The sequence below is a fragment of the Primulina eburnea genome, chromosome 3, assembly GCF_022965805.1.
Source record: "Primulina eburnea isolate SZY01 chromosome 3, ASM2296580v1, whole genome shotgun sequence".
NCBI lineage: Eukaryota > Viridiplantae > Streptophyta > Magnoliopsida > Lamiales > Gesneriaceae > Primulina > Primulina eburnea.
The window spans coordinates 27,815,221-27,837,627 of NC_133103.1; the positions used below are offsets into that span (position 1 = coordinate 27,815,221).

General features: G+C 39.7%; 1 protein-coding gene across 1 annotated transcript; it reads right to left on the reverse strand.

Moving 5' to 3' along the window:
* Positions 1-20,441: 20,441 nt before the first annotated feature.
* On the reverse strand, positions 20,442-20,885 carry LOC140827202 (uncharacterized). Its single transcript, XM_073189826.1, has one exon. It carries the CDS (start codon positions 20,883-20,885, stop codon positions 20,442-20,444), a length of 444 nt encoding a protein of 147 aa, XP_073045927.1.
* Positions 20,886-22,407: the final 1,522 nt, after the last annotated feature.

The following is a 22,407-nucleotide window of genomic DNA, read 5'->3' on the forward strand; positions in this document are numbered from 1 at the left end:
CTCCATGCCACGGAGACGAACCCAGATACGATGCTTATGACAGGTACCTTAAGCTTTGAGTCTGCATTTGGAACTTAATGTTTTGGGTTAATATTTTGAACATAGAATTGCGATAGGATTGCATGCTCTACTTTGTAATATTTTGGAAATTTAAGTTAGAAGAACTTCAACCTTTGCATGTCTATAAGTTTAGTCTTTGTAACTATTGGGTTCAACTTAGAGTTCCGATCTTTCAGGGAGAATTTTTATATCCGGTTCCGCTACGAAGGCCTTGATAGATTCAGGGGCCACTCACTCATTCATTTGAGAGGTCTTTGCTAATTTCCTCAAAGTTAAGACCATTGGGCTAGATATAGCCTATTCCGTAGTACTGCCATCTGGCGAGGAGATGGCAGCCACCAATGTGATCCGAGACATAGATCTTGAGCTCCATGGCAACCTTGTTTATGCGGATCTTATCGTACTGCCGATGCCAGAGTTTGAAATTATTCTAGGGATGGATTGGCTACTGCGGAACAGAGTTTTGATTGACTTCCAGCGGAGATCTGTTCTAGTCCGACCGCCTGGAATGACGCAGTTCTTATTCGAGCCAGACAGGTAATTTCCTCTACCACATATTATTCTTTATGTCCAGGCTAGGAAGCTCATGCATAGAGGGTGTCGGGCGTTTCTAGCAACCTTTGTATCTGTCCTCGAGGCGCCCAGTCAGTCAGCCTCAGATATTCCGATTGTTAGAGACTTATTAGACGTTTTTCCTGAGGACGTCTCTGGTATGCCACCTGAGAGAGAGGTGGAGTTTTCCATCGAGCTTATGCCAGGTACGGCTCCGAGCTCAAAAGCACCGTACCGACTTGCACCGACAGAGATGGCAGAACTTAAGAAGCAGATTCAGGAACTTCTTGACAAGGAGTTCATTCGCCCTAGTTTCTCACCTTGGGGCGCGCCAGTCTTGTTTGTTAAGAAGAAAGATGGCACGATGAGGCTTTGTATTGAATATCGGGAGTTGAACAGGGTTACAGTGAAGAATAAATACCCACTTCCGAGGATTGAGGATCTGTTTGACCAGTTGCAGGGAGCTTCGATTTTCTCTAAGATAGATCTGCGTTCAGGTTATAACCAGTTGAGGGTGAGAGACCCCGATGTTTCGAAAACAGATTTCAGGACTCGTTATGGTCACTACGAGTTCCTTGTGATGCCGTTCGGTTTGACGAATGCGTCAGCGATATTCATGGATCTCATGAATCGCGTATTTCAGCCGTACCTCGACTGGTTTATGATAGTGTTCATAGATGACATTCTCGTCTACTCCAAGAATCGGGAGGATCACAGCAGGCATCTGACCACAGTGTTGCAGACATTGCAGAAGCACAAATTATTCGCAAAGTTCAGTAAATGCGAATTCTGGTTAGAGAAGGTGGCGTTCTTAGGCCACATTGTTTCCAGCAGTGGCATTGAGGTAGACCCAGCGAAAGTTGCAGCAGTCAGAGATTGGGTTGTGCCGCCGAATGCATCAGAGATCCACAGTTTTCTTGGCTTAGCAGGATATTATCGGAAGTTCATTAAGGGATTCTCTTCGATTGCAGTTCCACTCACAGCACTGACAAAGAAGAATGTGAAATTTTTTTGGAGCGAGGAGTGTCAGAAGAGCTTCAATACTTTGAAGCAAGCTCTTATCTCAGCACCAGTTTTGGCCGTGCCGTCAAGGTCCGGTGAGTTTTTACTGTATACCGATGCTTCGAAGCTCGGTCTTGGCGCCGTATTGATGCAGCATGGGAAGGTAATAGCTTATGCTTCTAGACAGTTGAAGACTCATGAGAAGAATTACCCTAACCATGATCTAGAGTTGGCCGCAGTAGTTTTTGCTTTCAAGATTTGGAGGCACTACCTGTATGGAGAGAAATGCCAGATCTTTACCGACCACAAGAGCCTCAAGTATTTCTTTACGCAGAAGGAGCTGAATATGCGTCAGAGGCATTGGTTGGAGCTTGTGAAGGACTATGATTATGACATTAGCTACCACCCGGGTAAAGCTAATGTAGTTGCGGATGCATTGAGCAGGAAAGTTGCAGCGATGGCCCATTTTACAGTTTCGAAACCTCTTCAGTTTGAGATGCAGAGGTTTGATCTTGAGACTTATCCTCAAGGTAGAGTTCCCCGTCTATCTAGCTTGACCATTCAGTCTTCCCTTTTGGACCGCATTCACAGTGGTCAGTCAGCAGATGAGGAGTTGGCCAAGTGGAAGCAGAGAGATGAGACCAAGTGCAGTGTCTTGTATTCAGTCAGTGATGGTATTGTGAGGTACCGAGACATGATATGGGTTCCTAGTAGTGATTCTATCCGAGCAGATATCTTATCAGAAGCCCATACGTTGCCGTACTCTATTCATCCAGGGAGTACGAAGATGTACAAGGATCTGCAACTATTGTATTGGTGGCCAGGGATGAAAAAGGATATCAGAAGATTTGTATCCGAGTGTCTGACTTGTCAGTTAGTGAAGGCCGAGCATCAGAGACCAGCAGGTTTGCTCAAGCCTCTCCCTATTCCCGAGTGGAAGTGGGAGAATGTTACCATGGACTTTTTGACCGGATTTCCGAGGTCAGCCAGAGGATCGAATGCCATCTGGGTGATTGTTGATCGTCTTACCAAATCAGCGCATTTCTTGCCTATTAAGACGACTTTCACCATGATTCAGTATGCAGAGTTGTACATCCGGGAGATAGTCCGACTTCATGGTATTCCAGTTTCTATCGTATCTGACAGAGATCCCAGATTTACTTCCTCATTCTGGAATAGTTTGCATACGACTTTGGGGAAGAAGTTGCTGTTTAGCACAGCTTTCCATCCTCAGACAGATGGGCAGTCAGAGCGAGTCATTCAGATTTTAGAGGATCTTCTCCGCGCTTGCGTCATTGATTTCTCTAGGAGTTGGGATTCGAACTTTCCATTGGTAGAGTTCACCTATAACAGTTTTCAGTCATCTATAGGTATGGCTCCTTATGAAGCACTATATGGCCGTAAGTGTAGATGTTCATTGAGATGAAGTAGGAGAGAGAGCAGAGTTGGGTCCAGAGATTATTCAGCAGACTGTCGACGTAGTAGCCCGGATCCGTGATAGAATGAGGACTGCTCAGAGTCGACAGAAGAGTTATGCAGATCAGAGGAGAGATTTAGAGTTTGCTGTCGGCGACCATGTCTTTGTGAAGGTGGCACCTATGAAGGGTGTCATGTGATTCGGAAAGAAAGGGAAGCTCAGTCCGAGATTCATTGGACCATTTGAGATCCTCGACAGAGTTGGGACATTAGCTTATCGTTTGTCTCTTCCGCCGAGTCTGGCCGGAGTACACAACGTCTTCCAATTCTCTATGATGAGGAAGTATATGGCAAATCCTTCGCATGTCTTGAAATTCGAGCCGTTGCAGCTTACTCCGAACCTATCTTATGAGGAGAGACCAGTGCAGATCCTAGATAGGCAGGAGAAGAAGCTTCGGAACAAGTTGGTTAGGCGAGTCAAAGTCAAATGTCTCAACCACTCAGAGGAGGAAGCTACGTGGGAATCTGAGCCAGAGATGAGAGTTCGTTAACCGGAGTTATTCGGTGAGTTTTAAATACCGAGGACGAAATTTTTTTTAAGGGGGGAAGGATTGTAGAACCCGTAACTTAGACTACGTATAAGCCATGCATAATTCTTGTATTTAAATTAAAATGATTTTATTGCATGAGTATTTAAATACTTTTCCTTAATTTAATTATTTTATCATAGTAATTTGAATTTTTATCATTTCAGTTAATTCAGTGAGGCCGGACTGAAGGTTGAGTTTTGAGATAGAATTTATGATTAAGAAAAATTTCCAGAATTTATAGTAGTTAGCAAGTAAGTTAATTTAAGTTGAAAAGGAGGATTGAGGATTTATTTAAGCAACTTGAGGTGAGTAGAGAATAAATTCATTTAAGTTCCATAATTAAGGGGTTAGTTCACTAAATTAATTAAAGGATAGATAAGGCTTTTAAGGGTTATAAATTTAGTAAATAATCAACATTTTCCCTTCATTTTTATTGTAAAATTTCGGTCACTTTAGATAATTAAGAAATGCCTTGCCAACTCATCATCCTTGACCCATTCTTTGTTTAGCATGCAAACCTTTTTAATTATTGATCAACCTTAATTAATTAATTAATGAGCATCATCCTAGTCTAGATTAGCAAGGGAATTCGGCCACCTCATTCTAGAACTCCCCAACAAATATTTGACTAGCAACAAAAATTCAAAATTCAAAAAAAGTAGACTTGGTCTTGCATTATCTCTATATTTTGCACCCATCTCCCTCACTCTCCTAACCATCATTCTCCACCCCTCCATCACCAAAATTCAGAGAATTTTAGAGACAAAAATCGTTAGGTGCTAAGGGAAAAACAAGAGAGAAAAATCAGTAGCAAACAAGGTAGCAAAAGCGCTCCACCTCCTTCGCGCCGGATCGTCTCATTCTTTCGTTTTTCTTTCAAACGAAACCAGGCATGCATATATTCTTCCTTGACTCTTCAATCAAGTCCTATTATCAAATTTTTACATTACATGATCATTATTTCCATGACAAAACCGAAACACATCAAGAATTTTGAAAATACATGCAGCAGATTTTCGGCCCTTCCAATTCAAGCTTCACGGTTTCATTTGTTTTGTGGGTTTCAGGTATTGGTTCGATTCCAAGCTCTCAAGGCGACATATAGACATGTAATAAGACGCATTAGAACCATGATGGTCCATTCATTTAACACCATGTACGCTGGAAGTCGAGAAGATGACAGCAACTTCCCTCTTGATCCATTTGAGTTTCGAAAAATTGTGTTTTTCTGTCAAAGGGAAATGAATCTGATCTTGGCTGCCCCAAGGCCTATAGCCATGGTTAGATCACTTCCCTAGCATGTCTATGACGTGAAGAAGTCGCCTTTTTGGAAGCTTGGTCCATGGTGAATCGGTTTTTAAATAAAACAACAAGAACAACCCCTTTCCCCTTTCGGCTTCCTCATTTTTTCAGCAAGCGTAACGTTTGGTTTAAGGGAATGGTGTGGATCTTGGTTGACCTATGGCACTTAGCCACGGTTCATAAAATACCCCTAGATGTCTAGATCGTGCCATGGTCAATCAAATGGCCACTGGAACGATTCGTGACTGCAAAACAAGAACAATGCCCGACGCGCAGAATTTTTGCTCTCGGGTGAGTCTTCCGAGTTGTTGCTGGAATGGTGCGAATGGTGGCTGGCCTAGGACCCTTAGCCATGGTTCAAATCATTCTTTGGGATGTTGGTAAGATTCTTTGGTCGGTGGTTCAAGCCCCAATGGCCGGTAGTCTCGAAAACGACGCAAGGAAACCAAAGCACAGCTGCTGTATTTTTGGACAGCAACTTGCTGTGTCGGTTCAGTGGCTTGTTCGAGTTCTTGGTTGGATTTTAGCCCATGGACTTGGACTGGACAGTGCCTCATCGAGTTAGCAAGGTCATGGTTTTGGCCGTTCGTGATTCGGATCATTTTGAGGTCGTACGAGAATTTACGGTGCGATGTGCCAAATTGACTCTCGAAAGAGCGTTTCATGTTTTGGCCTCCATTCACCTAAAATTCGACTTGCATCATTTTAGGGGCATTAATTCATCATTTTAAGCGTATTTTAATCATGACTATATGATGTTTCAGTGTTGGCTCGGGTTGGTTCGGAGTCATGATTATATACGAAGTCGTTCGGTGTAATTGTCACATTTTCGAGTGTTATTGCATAGTTTGGTCCCATAAATCTATTGCATATTTTTCATGGCATATTTAGGTTGCAGCGAGCCTGGGAGCGATCCAGTCCAAGCAGTAAATCCGGTCCTATAAATTCTATTGCATATTTAATTGTGCCATTTAATTATATTACGTGCATAAAAATATAAAATGTTCGTTTTTGAGATTATGCGATGTTGCTTGTGGCCATCTCACTATCATGGGATTATTGCTAAATCCGGTCGTCAGTTACCGGTCAGTTCAGTTTGTACCACCCAGTATACTGTGGCATAGTCTGATCAGACATTCATTATTTTACCCGGTCGCCAGTTATCGGTCATGGGAGCATTTTATTATATTGTCGCGAGTTACCGGTACCGGTCAGTTTCAGTGCAGGGGCCACTTGCGTAGACCACAATCTCAATAGAAAATTTATTACAGGCTATTTCAGTACAGGGCTCCAAGGAGCAAACATTTCACTATGACTTACAGTTCAGTCATGCACGTATTATAATCGTTCATGATATGTTATTTTCACATTGTGCCTCATGACATGATAATTTTACTCCCATGAAATTTTTACTATATTTACTCGTTATTTACGATATATGCATGTTGAGTCTTTAGACTCACTAGACTTGATTGTTGTAGGTACTGAAGATGCCGGGGCCGAGGGTGGGGACCAGTGAGCTAGCTTGGGTCGGCAGTAGTGGAACCCGAGGACCTCATTTTAGCATTTACCATTTTTATGCTCAAACAGTTTATCCATTGTTGGATTATTCTTAAATTTTTCTCTTGCAAACAAATAATTTCTTCCGCTGCTATTTTTAACATTTTAAACTTTATTTAACGGTCTATTTTACAAATGAGGCATTTTACTTACTTTACAAAGAAATTTTTAATTTTTCCGCAAATATTCAAACACGAATTTTCGGGCCGTTATACTAATAATCGGTGGGTTATAAATATCTTGTGGATTACCAGGCTTACCTGGCTGAATAATCTCCAGGGGCACTGCGTCTTCAACAACAAGTATCAAAGGTAGAGGCGATTCCACAGTGGGTGTTGTAACAGATGTTGTCGTGCTGGGGGCAACATAATCTCTGTGTCCCATTTCACTTCGAATATCATGGGGGTCAAATCCCTTTCCTGCCATTGATGGTAGATCGAAAATTAATTTACGAACAGGGAGAAGAGTCGAAAAATTTTGAAACAATGAAATATTCCTTCAGAGAGAAATTTCGAGATGCCGATGCGAGAATTCGAGAACTGATTAAGCTTACAGTGATGAATTAGGCGGTGGAAATCACAGAGATAATCATGAAATTACAGTGTAACGTTAACATTCCAAATCAGTAAATGACTGATTCCAACGGTAAAAAAATCAAACGGGAAAATATAATAACCGTTACTCCGTAAAGAACTTCATCGCGATAACTATGTGCAATTTGTTTTTCAAAATAGTTCTAGAGATAAAACCCACATCGAATTAAAACGCCACTTAACATTAAGGATCACATGAATTCGATTTCCCGCAAAAATTTGATTTTTCACAAAATGTCTTTGTTGAGATACAAATAAACTTATGACCCAATTCACAATGTTATGTTTATGCATGACTTATGGATGCCTAAAAAAAGAATGGAACATATATAAAAACATGAGAGCAAATATGAGATATGTTTACAGATGAAGTGTTGTCACAAATATTGGCAACATCTCCTGACAACACGCACAATTCCAGTAAACAGATTAGATTATCTTCACACTCAGAGACTTAATAACATTTTTTAAACTAGAAGTAGTAGCTCCCACACTAGAACAGTCTTCATTAGGACTCCTCTAGGTAGCTTTTTCCATTATTTTCTATTTCTGTGTTAAGTTTAGAAGGGGTAGCTCCCACACTAAAAGCACAGCCTTCATTGGGCTCTTTTAGGTAGCTTTTTCCATCTTTCCTTCTAATCACAGACCCATCACTTTATTTTCCAATTTTAGTTAGTCTCCTTGTCATATTGGTTAGGGTCAAGTGACCAATCGTCAAGTTTTTTTGTGAACAAGTTCACATGTAAAGGTGTGAAGTTTTAAAAGATTACACGGAATTGTAGGTGCATCAAAAAATTATGCTACACAGTTTCAACACATCATATCATAGTATGAATGCAATGCAGAATGTCTAAGTCCTAGAAATGTGTATGCAAATGAGATGTTGTCCGAGATGTTGTAACATCTGAGACTACATCCAAGAATGATTAGGCAGAACACATGCCGAGAGATTTCTGAAGGTTGGAAAATCTCTTAAAATGCAATGCTTTGGTGAACTATGTCGGCCAGTTGGTTATTTGTATCACAAACTCCATTCAGATCAATCCTTTCTCTACAAGATCTCGAATAAAATGATGTCTTATGTTAATGTGTTTTGTTCGAGAGTGTTGTACTGGGTTTTTTGAAATGTTAATTGCACTAGAATTATCACAGTACACGACTAAAGATTCACTTTTAAGCCCATAATCTTTTATCATTTGGTTCATCCACAAGAGTTGAGTGCACGCATTTCCAGCTGCCACATATTCTGATTCAGCAGTGGAAAGTGAAACACAATTCTGTTTTCGACTATGCCAAGAAATCAGATTATTGCCAAGACAAAAACACCCCCCAGAAGTGCTTTTTCTATCATCTAAATCCCCAGCCCAATCGGCATCAGAAAATCCTACCAGGTTTGAGTGGTTTCGTGTGTATACCATAATCCTAATTCAATTGTTCCTGCTATGTAACGTACAATACGTTTAACAGCTTTCAAATGAGAAATTTTAAGATTAGATTGATATCTAGCACATAAGCAAACACTAAACATGATGTTAGGGCGACTGGCAGTCAAATACAGGAGGCTACCTATGATGCTACGATATAAGGTGTTGTCAACATTTTCGGCAACATCATCTTTGCACAATTCCTCACTCGAGCCGGTAGGGGTTTTCATGTGTTTTGGGTTTTCATTTGCAAATTTCTTAATCAAATTCTTAGCATACTTGCTTTGACACAAAAAGATGTCATCATGCATTTGTTTAATTTGCAAACCAAGAAAGAAATTTAGCTCACCAACCATGCTCATTTCAAATGTAGATGACATGCACTCAACGAAATCATCATCATGCATTTGAGAGTAAGAACCAAAGATTATCATCAACATATACTTGAAAAATAAGAATCTCACCTTTGGACTTTTGAATAAAAAGAGTTTTGTCTACCTCACCTCGTTTGAAGCCAATTTCAAGTAGATATTCAGTCAATCTCCCATACCATGCACGTGGTGCTTGCTTCAAGCCATAAAGTGCCTTCTTCAACTTGTAGACATGACCCAAATGGTGTGGATCCTCAAAACCCTTAGGTTGTCTAACATACACTTCCTCACTCAAAATACCATTTAAAAATGCACTTTTAACATCCATTTGAAAATTTTTATTTTCATGTAGCATGCAACGGCTAGTAGTAGTCTGACTGACTCAATACGGGCTACAGGAGCAAATGCCTCATCAAAATCAACCCCCACAACCTGTGTGTACCCTTGAGCTAACCAATCTTGCTTTGTTTCTAATGATGTTTCCAGACTCATCGGTTTTATTTTTGAAAATCCATTTTGTACCAATTATGTTACCATGGTCAGGAGGTGGAACCAAGTCCACACATCATTTCGAACAAATTGCTCAAGCTCATCATGTATAGCATTAATCCAAAACTCATCTTTCAAACCTTCATCAACATTTTTAGGCTCAATATTGGATGATAAAACATGAAAATCTAACTTGTGAGTATGTAGAACTCATGCAAATCAGTCCAGCCATTTTTCGGTAATCAATCTTTTCTTTATTCCGAGTTTGAACATCACCACGCATGTTTCCAATTATTTGAGATGATGGATGGTTTTTCTGAATTTAGCTCGGAATACACAATCCATCATCTACTGTATCATCTTCGCAATGCGGTTCTTCAGATTCAGTGTCTTCAGTGTCACATGTTGTGCCAGATGTTGCAACATCTGGGGCAACATCTGCATTTTCCTAGTGAGATTGGATTGTCCAGAAGGTCATCAACGTCATCTTCAACAGTTTTCCTCTTGAGATCTGCACAATCATCAAACACCACATTAATGGATTCCATAATAGTCCTAGTTCTTAGATTAAACATGCGATAAGCTCGACTATTAGTGGCATATCTCAAAAACAAACACTTTTCTCTTTTTGAATCAAACTTTGCAAGTTGATCCCTGTCATTCAAAGTGTAGCATACACAACCAAAAACATGAAAATATTTAAGGTTAGGCTTCTTTCCCGTTATGATTTCATAAGAAGTCATGGTTGAACCACTTCTTAAATATACCCAATTCGATATATGGTATGCTGTATTAAGGGCTTCTGCCCAAAAACGCTTTGAATATTTTTCGAAGCTAGCATCACCCTTGCCATTTCTTGCAGAGTCCTGTTCTTGCGTTCGGCAATTCCATTTTGCTATGGGGTTTTTGGTGCTGAGAATTCGTGTGAAATACCTTTCCTGTCACAGAAGGTTGAGAAGGATATGTTTTCAAACTCTTTACCGTGATCAGTTCTGATCTTTATCACCTTTAAATTATGGAAGTTTGAGATTCTTGTGAGCAATTGTCTAAACACATCATAAGTGTCCGATTTCTCCCTAATGAAGCTCACCCATGAAAACCATGAGAAATCATCAACACACACAAAAGAATATTTCTTACCTCCAACGCTTTCCACTTCCATGGGACCCATAAGATCCATGTGCAGTAATTCCAGACAGCATGTTGTCCCAGATGTTGGCAACACTGGGTGCAACACGTGCGTCTGTTTTCCTTTTTGACAATCTCCGCACACATATAATATTCCAGATGAAAGATTAGGCATACCTCGTACTGCATCGTACTTCAAGTTCTTCAAGGTTTTGAAATTTGCATGTCCGAGTTTTTGATGCCAAAGGTCAAGTTCGGTGATTTGCACATGTTTGCACGAAAGTTCCTCACCTATTTTATAGCAATTATCCGAAGACCTTGTACCTGTCATAATGCACTTGTTAGATTCATTAAAAACTTCACAAGTATGTTTATCAAACTTAACAAGCAAATTATCATCACACAATTGGCTTATGCTTATTAAATTTGAGTTTAATCCTTCAACATGAAACACATTGTGGAGCTTTGGTAGTCCTTAAACTTTCATAGTGCCCTTTCCAACAATTTTTCCTTTAGCTCCCGCTCCATATGTCACTTTGCCACAATTTTGTTCAACATAATCGATGAGATGTTCTCTTGAACATGTCATGTGGCGTGAGCTTCCACTATCAAAGTACCAATGACCTACAGTATTAGTTTTTAATGAAGTATAGACAACATTACAGTGAGTTTTTACCTTTGGTACCCAAATTTGTCTTACTGTCGATCGATGGTGGGAGGTGTTGCGGGAAATGTTGGACAACTTTCTGGAAAACATCCGACTCGACTTTTGATTCATGCGATCATCCCTGAGTTTAAAACAGTAGGGCCTGATATGACCAAGCTTAAAGCAGTAATGACATACATACCTGCGTTTTCATTTCTTAGAAATTGGTGCAGCAGGTTGTCTTTTTTATGAAGAGCTTTTGATTGGTGAATTGGATTGTAATTGTGGAAATGTATGAGCTTTTCCCTTCACAAAAACAGTAGACTTGGAGGATTCACCTATTTCAAACACACTGTGTTTGAACCCTAAGCCTTTCTTGTCATCTCTTCCCATCAAAAGTATGGATTCAAGCTTGGATGTGCTTGAATTAAACTTGGATAAGGTTTCAGTCGCCTTTTGAAGTTTTTCTTTGGTCTTACCAAGTTCCATATCCTTTTTTCTCAAAATTACTTCAAGTTTGGTAACTACGGCTTTTAGTTCAACGTTCTCTTTCATGAGACTTGAGTTCAACTTGTTTCTTTTGGTCCAATCTTCAAACGACTCTTCATAAAGCTTTTGCACACTCTCCAGAGTGAGTTCTTCATAATCAGCTTCTGATTCATCATCTCCACTCAAATTTCCAAAAGATGTGGATTTTAAACATACTGAATTTTTGCAGATGTTGCGGCCAGGTGTGGCAACACCTAGGGCAACACCTAAAGGATTCACCTGCAGCCAGCGATTTTCTGTAAACAGTGCAGTCAAGGAGGTTTTACTTTCTTCATCAGTGGATTTCTCCTCAGCATCGGATTCTTCATCGCTTAGAGACACATTGTAGCCTTTGTTTTTTGGCAATCGGTTAGCACATTCATTGGCATTATGTCCAAAGCCGTTGCACTCTCTACACTGCACTGAATTATACCTTTTTGAATTGTATTGTCCCTTGCCTTCATTCCTTGGTTGAAATTGTTGCTTGGCAGAGAACATTTGTGACTTTTCAGGTGTAGGAAGACTACAGAATTTAGATGGTTGTGCATCCTTCTTCTTATCTCGGATTCTTTTCAAGTAATCACCAAATTTTTTTGTAATAAATTAGATAGAATTCTCGAAGAGATCAAAATCATTGACTTCTTGAGATATTTGAAGGAGTTCATTGTAGGAGTCATTTGAAGCTTGGAGTGCAATTCTCTTCCCTTTATCCTTCTTCTGCATGTCCAGGTTCATCTCGAAAGTACGTAATGAACTGATAAGGTCTTCCAATGCCATCTTAGAAGTGTCCAAATGTAAGGACCGTGTACCGTGTTATCGTAAATCTTATGTGATTATCGATAATTAATAAAATTGTCATGTCATTACGTATTTGATGTATATCGTGACAATGAATTGAGAAATGAGTATTGAATATGAATTGACGTTGTAAGAGCTCGAGTGGAAAGGCCGGACGCCAACTTAGTACAAAACCAATAATTTGTACAGAACATGTGGCACCCGAGCGGTAGAAAATTACCGCCCGAGCGCCAGGGTATATGGAATTGTGTATTCGGGCAGAACACTTCGCGCCCGGGCGGTAGGAAATGACCGCCCGAGCGCCAATGAGGACTAAGGGGTGTTCTCGGACAGAACATGTCGCGCCCGAGCGGTAATTTATGACCGCCCGAGCGCGGTACAATTAAAAATCGGTGGCAGAACTTCTCGCGCTCGGGCGCGAGAATTCTACCGCCCGAGCGCGAGTGAGATGAGGATAAGAATGAGATTTCTTCTCTTTCTTTCTTCATTTCACCTACCGAGAGTTCGAGAGATTACGAGGGAATTCGATTTCTTTCTTCTAAATCGACTTTGAAACACTGTCTAAACGCGAAACAAATTATATATTTGTGATCGTCGCGTCGAGGGCTTCTGACTGAGGTAATTTTCTTCTAGTTCCAGCAGCTCTAAATATTATAGTGCTGGAATAGCATGTATTTGAAGTTGAATTTCTGATATGTAGTAAAATAACCGATAAGAAACTCATATTCGAAGTCGGAATTGAATTATGTTATGATTTGAATTTGATATGAATTTTTGAAGTTTCAAATGATATTTGAAATTCATATTAATGATTTTAGGATATATTATTGATTGGAATGATTATGTTATTGTTGTAGATAAAGTATTATACTGATATTTTCAAGCTACATCAACTGGAACGAAGAATTGAGGTATGTTGCGACCGGGTAACATACGACATGTATCTGTATTATATGATATATGATTGGATGGATTGGATTGGAATACGTGTCTATGTGCCTATTTGATGATTTGATGTGGCATACATGACATTGAGATTTGAGTATCTATGTACAAAAATAAATGTTTTGTTAACACACATCATTTTATGCATACATCGATACATGACATGCACGTTGAGCTATGATCCTTGGATACCCTGATATGATTTGATTGGATTCCGGGGTTTGTGAACACAATCGCTATGCCGGTATTATATGACCCGTAAAGCATAGACAATTGTGGCCCCATATGATTGGATATGAGATGTGGGATTGATGGCGCTTCGTCGACGCTATCATATGTGTATTCCCATATCGGTCGGTGTGTCAGCTCGAGCATTGATTTGATTTGATAGCGATTCGATTGATTCTGACATGTGCTCAGTGGATGGGCATTTGACCTGATACCTCCACGACATACATGCATTGCATACCATATATCATTGTTTAGATATCTGTGGTATATATGATTGGTTGTTACATACGGAGCTTTGCTCACCCCCAAGGGGGGCTGTTGTTGTCTTTGTGTGTGGACAATGGCAGGTACTCCAGGATATCAGGAGACCAGAGAGGGTACTTCTGGAGGGAGCCACAGCTTGGGCTGAGGTTTTATGTTTATGTCTTATTCCCAATATATATATATATGTATCTATATACCGGGGTATGTCCCGAGGATATGAGTTGTTTGTATATGATTGGTTTTGATTTCGTGTGGGCATGTTTTATGATTTGAGATTAAATACTATTTTTAGTATTATAAATCTAGAAAAGATGTTTTGGGCTCGTCGTAAAAGAAATTTTAAACCCGTTTTCCGCTGTGATTAATTAAATCCTAATCTGATTGCATTGTAATAACGATTAGGAGCTAAGGGCCCCACACAGAGTGGTATCAGAGCATAGCTGGGAATGCTCTATTGAGTCTTGTGTACACTTGAATAGGCACAAATGAATTGTGCGTATGTGTTTGACTTATTTGTATTACTTGCTCTTATGTGATTTGATTTGAGTAAGTATCTGATGAGATTGATGACATGAGATGATGATACGAGACGATGAGATTATGAAATTGATATGAAATTGTGATATTCATCTTTTGATTTGTAGATGGATCACACAAATGAAACTGCGAGTAGCAGTACTGAGAAGATTGTTGGGCAATTTGAAGGGTTGTCCATGGATGTTGTGATGGCTCGATTCCAGGATCTGAAACCACCGAGGTTCTTTGGCACTGAGAGTGCTGAAAGAGCTGAGGCCTGGCTGAAGGATATCGAGCACTTGTTTAATATTGTTGAGTATTCCAAGGCTCGGAGACTGAAACTTGCTTTGTATCAGCTGAAAGACCGAGCTAAATCTTGGTGGGAAGCCGCTGAGATTGGATTGAAAGAGGCCAGGACTGAAGTCACATGGGATGTCTTCAAGGCCCAGTTTTTGGAGCAGTATTCCCCTCCTTCTTATTATACTGCTCAGGAGAATGAATTCAATAATCTGCAGCAGGGAATGATGTCTGTTGCAGAGTATGCTTCGAAGTTTTCTACTTTACTGAAGTATGCACCTCACGTAGCTAGGAATGCAAGGGCAAAATATAACAGGTTTGTAAATGGTTTACATCCTACTTTGTATACATATGTTGTTTCTGGATTGCCTACCAGCTACGCAGAGGTAGTTGAATGAGCCAAGGCAGCTGATGCTGGATTAAGGCGAGGAGGTCCTCAGTATGTTCCTCCACCTTAAGTGTCAACTCAGCAGCCTGCCCTGCGACTCAGAAGCAGGAAATATTATTTTGTCTGAGCAAGTTTTACAGAATTGTGTATTGATATACGAGGATAATGTGGTATTTCTGAATTTGATTGTCCTCCCTATGCACGACTTTGATTGTATTGTTGGCATGGATATCTTGACGACAAATCGAGCTACTGTTGATTGTTGTCATGGAGTGGTTCGATTTCGACCGATTGATGGACCCAAGTGGAATTTTTATGGCAAGGGTTCCCAAGCCAAAATTCCATTGGTATCTTCCTTGGAAATGTCTCAATTGTTGACTAGCAGATATGAGGGTTATCTTATCTACGCTATTGATATTTCGAAGTAGGAGTCTTCCTTGTCTGAGATTCCTGTTGCGAAAGAATTCCCGGATGTATTTCCCGATGAGATTCCTGATTTTCCTCCTCAACGAGAAGTTGAGTTTAGTATTGATCTTCTGCCGGGGACTGCGCCTATTTCTAAAGCTCCTTATCGCATGGCACACCTGGAATTGAAAGAATTGAAAGAACAATTACAGGACCTTCTCGATAAGGGATATATTCGACCGAGTGTATCGCCTTGGGGAGATCCAGTTTTATTTGTTCGAAAGAAAGATGGTACGATGCGAATGTGTATCAACTATAGGCAACTGAATCGGGCTACTGTGAAAAACAAGTACCCACTTCCGCGTATTGATGATTTGTTTGATCAGCTTCAGGGTACTACTGTTTACTCGAAGATTGATCTTCGTTCTGGGTATCATCAAGTACGTGTTCGAGACGAAGATGTACCCAAGACTGCTTTTCGTACGAGGTATGGCCACTATGAATTTCTGGTTATGCCTTTTGGTCTTACGAATGCTCCTGCGATCTTTATGGACTTAATGAATCGTGTCTTTCGAGATTATCTAGACCGATTCGTTATTGTTTTCATTGATGATATTCTTGTGTATTCGAAATCGAAAAAGGAGCATGCTGAACATCTGAGACTGGTACTTCAAACTCTTCATACTAGTCATTTGTATGCCAAATTGTCCAAATGTGAATTCTGGATGGACAAAGTGGTATTTTTGGGCCACGTCATTTCGAGACATGGCATATATGTTGATCCTTCGAAGGTCGAAGCGGTATTGAATTGGCCAAGACCTACGAATGTTCCTGAGATTCGTAGCTTCATGGGTTTAGCTGGTTATTATCGTCGTTTTATTGAAGGATTTTCGAAGATAGCTAAACCTATTACTCAACTGACACAGAAGAATCAGCGATTCATTTGGTCAGATGAATGTGAAGCTAGTTTTCTTGAATTGAAGACGAGATTGACCACAACACCTGTACTTACTATTCCCTCAGGTACCGGAGGATTTGTGGTGTGTACAGATGCGTCTGGTAAAGGTTTGGGCTGTGTTCTGATGCAACATGGCAAAGTGGTTGCTTATGCGTCTCGTCAATTGAAATCTCATGAAACACGTTATCCTGTTCATGATCTCGAATTGGCCGCCATTGTGTTTGCTTTGAAAATTTGGCGCCATTATTTGTACGGAGAAAAATTTGTTATCTATTCGGACCATAAAAGTCTGAAATATCTCTTTTCTCAATCTGATTTGAATATGAGGCAACGCAGGTGGATGGATCTCCTGAAGTATTTTGATTGTGAGATTCAATATCACCCTGGATCGGTGAATGTTACTGCGGATGCCCTGAGCCGTAAAGTTTATGATTCTGTTTTAGCTTCTGTCAATGTCGCCAAAGTACACGAGGATATATGTACTTCTGGTTGGACTTTTCACTCGAATTGGAATTCTGTCACTATCTCAGCATTGCAAATTGAGCCGAATTTGATATCGAAAATACGAAAGGCTCAACGAAGCGATGCTCAAATCCAAAAGTCGAAAGAACTTGTATCTGCTGGACATCAGTCTGGATTCCAGATTTCTTCTGATGGTTCTTTACGACTTAATGGTCGGCTGATAGTTCCTGATGATTCTGATTTGAAATCTGCCCTTCTTCGAGAAGTACGTTGTAGCAAATACAGTATTCACCCTGGAGGCCGAAAGATGTATTTGACATTGAGACCTCAATTCTGGTGGAGACGTATGAAGAAGGACATTGCTGAGTTTATTTCTAAATGTCTTGTCTGCCAGCAAGTGAAAGCCGAGAGAATGAAACTGGGAGGATTGCTCCATAGTCTTGAAATCCCGAAATGGAATTGGGAACATATTGCTATGGAATTTGTGACTCATTTACCTCGTTCGCCCAAGGGCTGTGATGCTATTTGGGTGATTATTGATCGGCTTTCGAAATCTGCCATTTTATTCCGTATGAGCGGACTTATCCTTATAAGAGAATGGCCCGTTTATACATCGAGAATGGTGTGAGACTGCACGGTGTGCCAGTCTCAATTGTATCTGATCGTGATCCCAAGTTTTCTTCTAAATTCTGGGGTAGTTTCCAAGAAGCGATGGGTACACGTTTGGCTATGAGTACCATTTATCATCCTCAAACTGATGGCCAAACTGAGCGTACGATTCAGACTTTAGAGGATATGTTGCGTGCTGTTGTGATGGATTTCAGAATGGGATGGCAAGATGCCTTACCATTGGTTGAATTTTCTTATAATAATAGCTTTCAGACGAGTATCGGTATGGCACCGTTTGAAGCTCTATATGGGAGACAATGTAGATCACCGTTATTCTGGGATGAGATTGGTGAGAGACAATTGACTGGACCTGAAATGATACAGGAAATGAATGATAAGGTTCAGTTAAATCGGCAGCGGATGAAAGCTGCTCAGGATCGTCAAACGAGTTATGCGAATAAAGGAAGACGACCCTTGGAATTCCAGAAAGGTGACAGAGTGTTCTTGAAAATATCTCCCTTTAGAGGCACTGTTCGATTTGGCATGCGAGGGAAGTTATCTCCTCGATATGTTGGTCCATACGAGATTCTTGATCGAGTTGGTGATCTTGCGTATCGATTGGCATTGCCACCAGCTCTATCTTCCATTCACGATGTGTTTCATGTTTCTATGTTGAGAAATATGAACCGGATCCATCACATGTGCTTGCACCTGACGAGGTTGAACTTGATCCTTCTCTTTCCTATGTCGAACAACCTGTTCGCATTATGGATCGAAAGGAAAAGATATTGAGAAATAAATCGATTCCTTTGGTACGAGTGCAATGGACTCGACATGGTGTTGAAGAATCGACATGGGAATTGGAGAGCAAGATGCGAGTTTCGTATCCGCATTTATTTGATCCTAATCCATCTGTTCCATTGTATTCGATGTATTCTGATCCTTATTCTGATTTTAGTTTTGATATGTACTATAACTGGTGACATATGTATGTTTACCAATGTTATGTATATAGAGATGTTTAAGATTTCGAGGACGAAATCTTTTAAGAGGGGGAGAAATGTAAGGACCGTGTACCGTGTTATCGTAAATCTTATGTGATTATCGATAATTAATGAAATTGTCATGTGATTACGTATTTGATGCATATCGTGACAATGAATTGAGAAATGAGTATTGAATATGAATTGACGTTGTAAGAGCTCGAGTGGAGAGGCCGGATGCCAACTTAGTACAAAACCAATAATTTGTACAGAACATGTGGCGCCCGAGCGGTAGAAAATTACCGCCCGAGCACCAGGGTATATGGATTTGTGTATTCGGGCAGAACACTTCGTGCCCGGGCGGTAGGAAATGACCGCCCGAGCGCCAATGAGGACTAAGGGGTGTTCTCGGACAGAACATGCCGCGCCCTAGCGGTAATTTATGACTGCCCGAGCGCGGTACAATTAAAACTCGGTGGCAGAACTTCTCGCGCTCGGGCGCGAGAATTCTACCGCCCGAGCACGAGTGAGATGAGGATAAGAATGAGATTTCTTCTCTTTCTTTCTTCATTTCACCTACCGAGAGTTCGAGAGATTACGAGGGAATTCGATTTCTTTCTTCTAAATCGACTTTTAAACACTGTCTAAACGCGAAACAAATTATATATTTGTGATCGTCGCGTCGAGGGCTTCTGACTGAGGTAATTTTCTTCTAGTTCCAGCAGCTCTAAATATTATAGTGCTGGATTAGCATGTATTTGAAGTTGAATTTCTGATATGTAGTAAAATAACCGACAAGAAACTCATATTCGAAGTCGGAATTGAATTATGTTATGATTTGAATTTGATATGAATTTTTGAAGTTTCAAATGATATTTGAAACTCATATTAATGATTTTAGGATATATTATCGATTGGAATGATTATGTTATTGATGTAGATAAAGTATTATACTGATATTTTCAAGCTACATCATTTGGAACGAAGAATTGAGGTATGTTGCGACCGGATAACATACGACAGGTATCTGTATTATATGATATATGATTGGATGGATTGGATTGGATTGGAATACGTGTCTATGTGCCTATTTGATGATTTGATGTGGCATACATGACATTGAGATTTGAGTATCGATGTACAAAAATAAATGTTTTGTTAACACACATCATTTTATGCATACATCGATACATGACATGCACGTTGAGCTATGATCCTTGGATACCCTGATATGATTTGATTGGATTCCGGGGTTTGTGAACACAATCGCTATGCCGGTATTATATGACCCGTAAAGCATAGACAATTGTGGCCCCATATGATTGGATATGAGATGTGGGATTGATGGCGCTTCGTCGACACTATCATATGTGTATTCCCATATCGGCCGGTGTGCCAGCTCGAGCATTGATTTGATTTGATAGCGATTCGATTGATTCTGACATGTGCTCAGTGGATGGGCATTTGACCTGATACCTCCACGACATACATGCATTGCATACCATATATCATTGTTTAGATATCTGTGGTATATATGATTGGTTGTTCCATACGGAGCTTTGCTCACCCCCAAGGGGGGCTGTTTTTGTCTTTGTGTGTGGACAATGGCAGGTACTCCAGGATATCAGGAGACCAGAGAGGGTACTTCTGGAGGGAGCCACAGCTTGGGCTGAGGTTTTATGTTTATGTCTTATTCCCAGTATATATGTATATGTATCTATATACCGGGGCATGTCCCGAGGATATGAGTTGTTTGTATACGAAATCATAATTTCGTGTGGGCATGTTTTATGATTTGAGATTAAAAACTATTTTTAGTATTATAAATCTAGAAGAGGTGTTTTGGGCTCGTCGTAAAAGAAATTTTAAACCCGTTTTCCGCTGTGATTAATTAAATCCTAATCTGATTGCATTGTAATAACGATTAGGAGCTAAGGGCCCCACACTTAGCCTCATCTATTGCGCAATTTTTTATGTTGAATATTTCGGGTAGAGAACGAAGGACTTTGCTAACTAGACGCTCATTTGAGATGGCTTCTCCAACACTGAATGCCTCATTAGCAATTTCCCGTAGACGGTGATCGTACTCGAGTATGTTCTCAGATTCTTCCATCCTCATCATCTCGAATTTGCAAGTAATCATCCTCAATCTGGTTCGTCTCACACTCTTAGACCCTTTACAGTGACTTTGGAGGATATCACATGCACTTTTAACCGAAGTACAGTTTGTGATCAAACAGAACATGTTCATATCAACCGATGTGAATATAGCATTTAATGCCTTTGAGTTGTGGTTAGAATTTTGCACTTCATCAGCAGTCCAGTCAGTTTCAGGTTTTGTCCGTTTGTCACCCTCTTCATCTAACATGACTGCTGGAGTCCATCCATTGATGACACGCTACCATGCCCGTTCATCTAAAGATTTTATGTGGTACCTTATTTTGACCTTCCATAGGCTGTAATTGGTGCCATCGAGAACTGGTGGTCGAAATGCTGCGCTTGCAAACGAAGTGTCCATTTGATTATTTCTGTAAAACAAAAACAAAAACCAGAATCAGCACTTAGTATATCAAGAGAAGGGTCTGATACCACTTGTAAGGATTATTTTGTCCGACATATATAAAAATAATGAGAATATCAGGATAGGATGTGAAATAATATATTCGTGTTTTGTCAGAATTAGGTGTTGTTCAAGATGTTACAACATCTGGGACAACATGCACCGGAACATTATATTTTGCAACACAAATTCACTTTAAATAAATAGATGGACGAGATTAAATATGCATAAGTATAAATACTTGTGCGGTGCCTTATGGAAAAAATTAATCACTAGAAAACCACAATGTTTACACAAAAACCTATCACTAGTGATTGTACCAAAAATCAATTTTCTCAACAAGTTGAGAAAAATAAAATCTCTCTAAAATAAATAACCAGAACCAAAAAATAAACGTAATCAAGAAAGCAAAACTTGATCCCGGAAACCACTATCAATTAGATGCAATCTTAAGTCAACATCGTTACGGATGTTGTCTATAGATGTTAGCAACATTCAGCACAACACGAGAATCACCACTCCAAACAGCAACGGCTTCGAGAATAATTTTTCTCTGCAAATCTTTTCTACGTGTGTGTATGTATGGTCGATATCGAAGCAGCCTTTATCAATGAGCTTTACCTCTTATTTATAGGTGCAGAATCATATCTCCACAAGGAAACCTAAAACACAAGGAAAGTAAGAGTTTTATTAGGTATAAACTCTTTCTCAAACACTAATACCATATCTCTTGAATTAAGATCTCATTATCTAAGGAAGGCAAAATCATATTAAATATTTGTTCAATCAAAGCAACAAGGAAAACTCTATTAGGGAAATAAATAAAATATATCATTTAAAATCGAAATCTTATTTCCCTTCATATGGATATAATAATTTGGCCGGAATAGGCAGTGGTGATTAATGACTTGCGCAATAAAAATGAGTATTTTGTATATGTGCCAATTTTTATCCACATCAACATTGAAAACAAAACCAAAATGCCATATAACAAAAAATAAAAAAATGAATAATAAACGGAAAAACTTGGATCAATTAATGCAGAAATTATTAAGTCCGAAATCGGACTAAAATTGAAAAATATGTGAAGATACAAGATGTTGACAGTAATTTGACAATTACATGACCAAATTCCAAAACGATCAAAGTTAACGGATAAAATGGCAATTCTCCTTTTTAAACTTCTACAAAACTATTTTTCTGTATATTTTTGTTCGTCATTTCTCTTGCAGTTCTAAAATTTATTAATTATTTGTTGGAATATTATAAGTTTCAGAGTTTGACAAAATAATCCGTAAGAAAACTGAAGAATCAAATTGATCAGACAAAT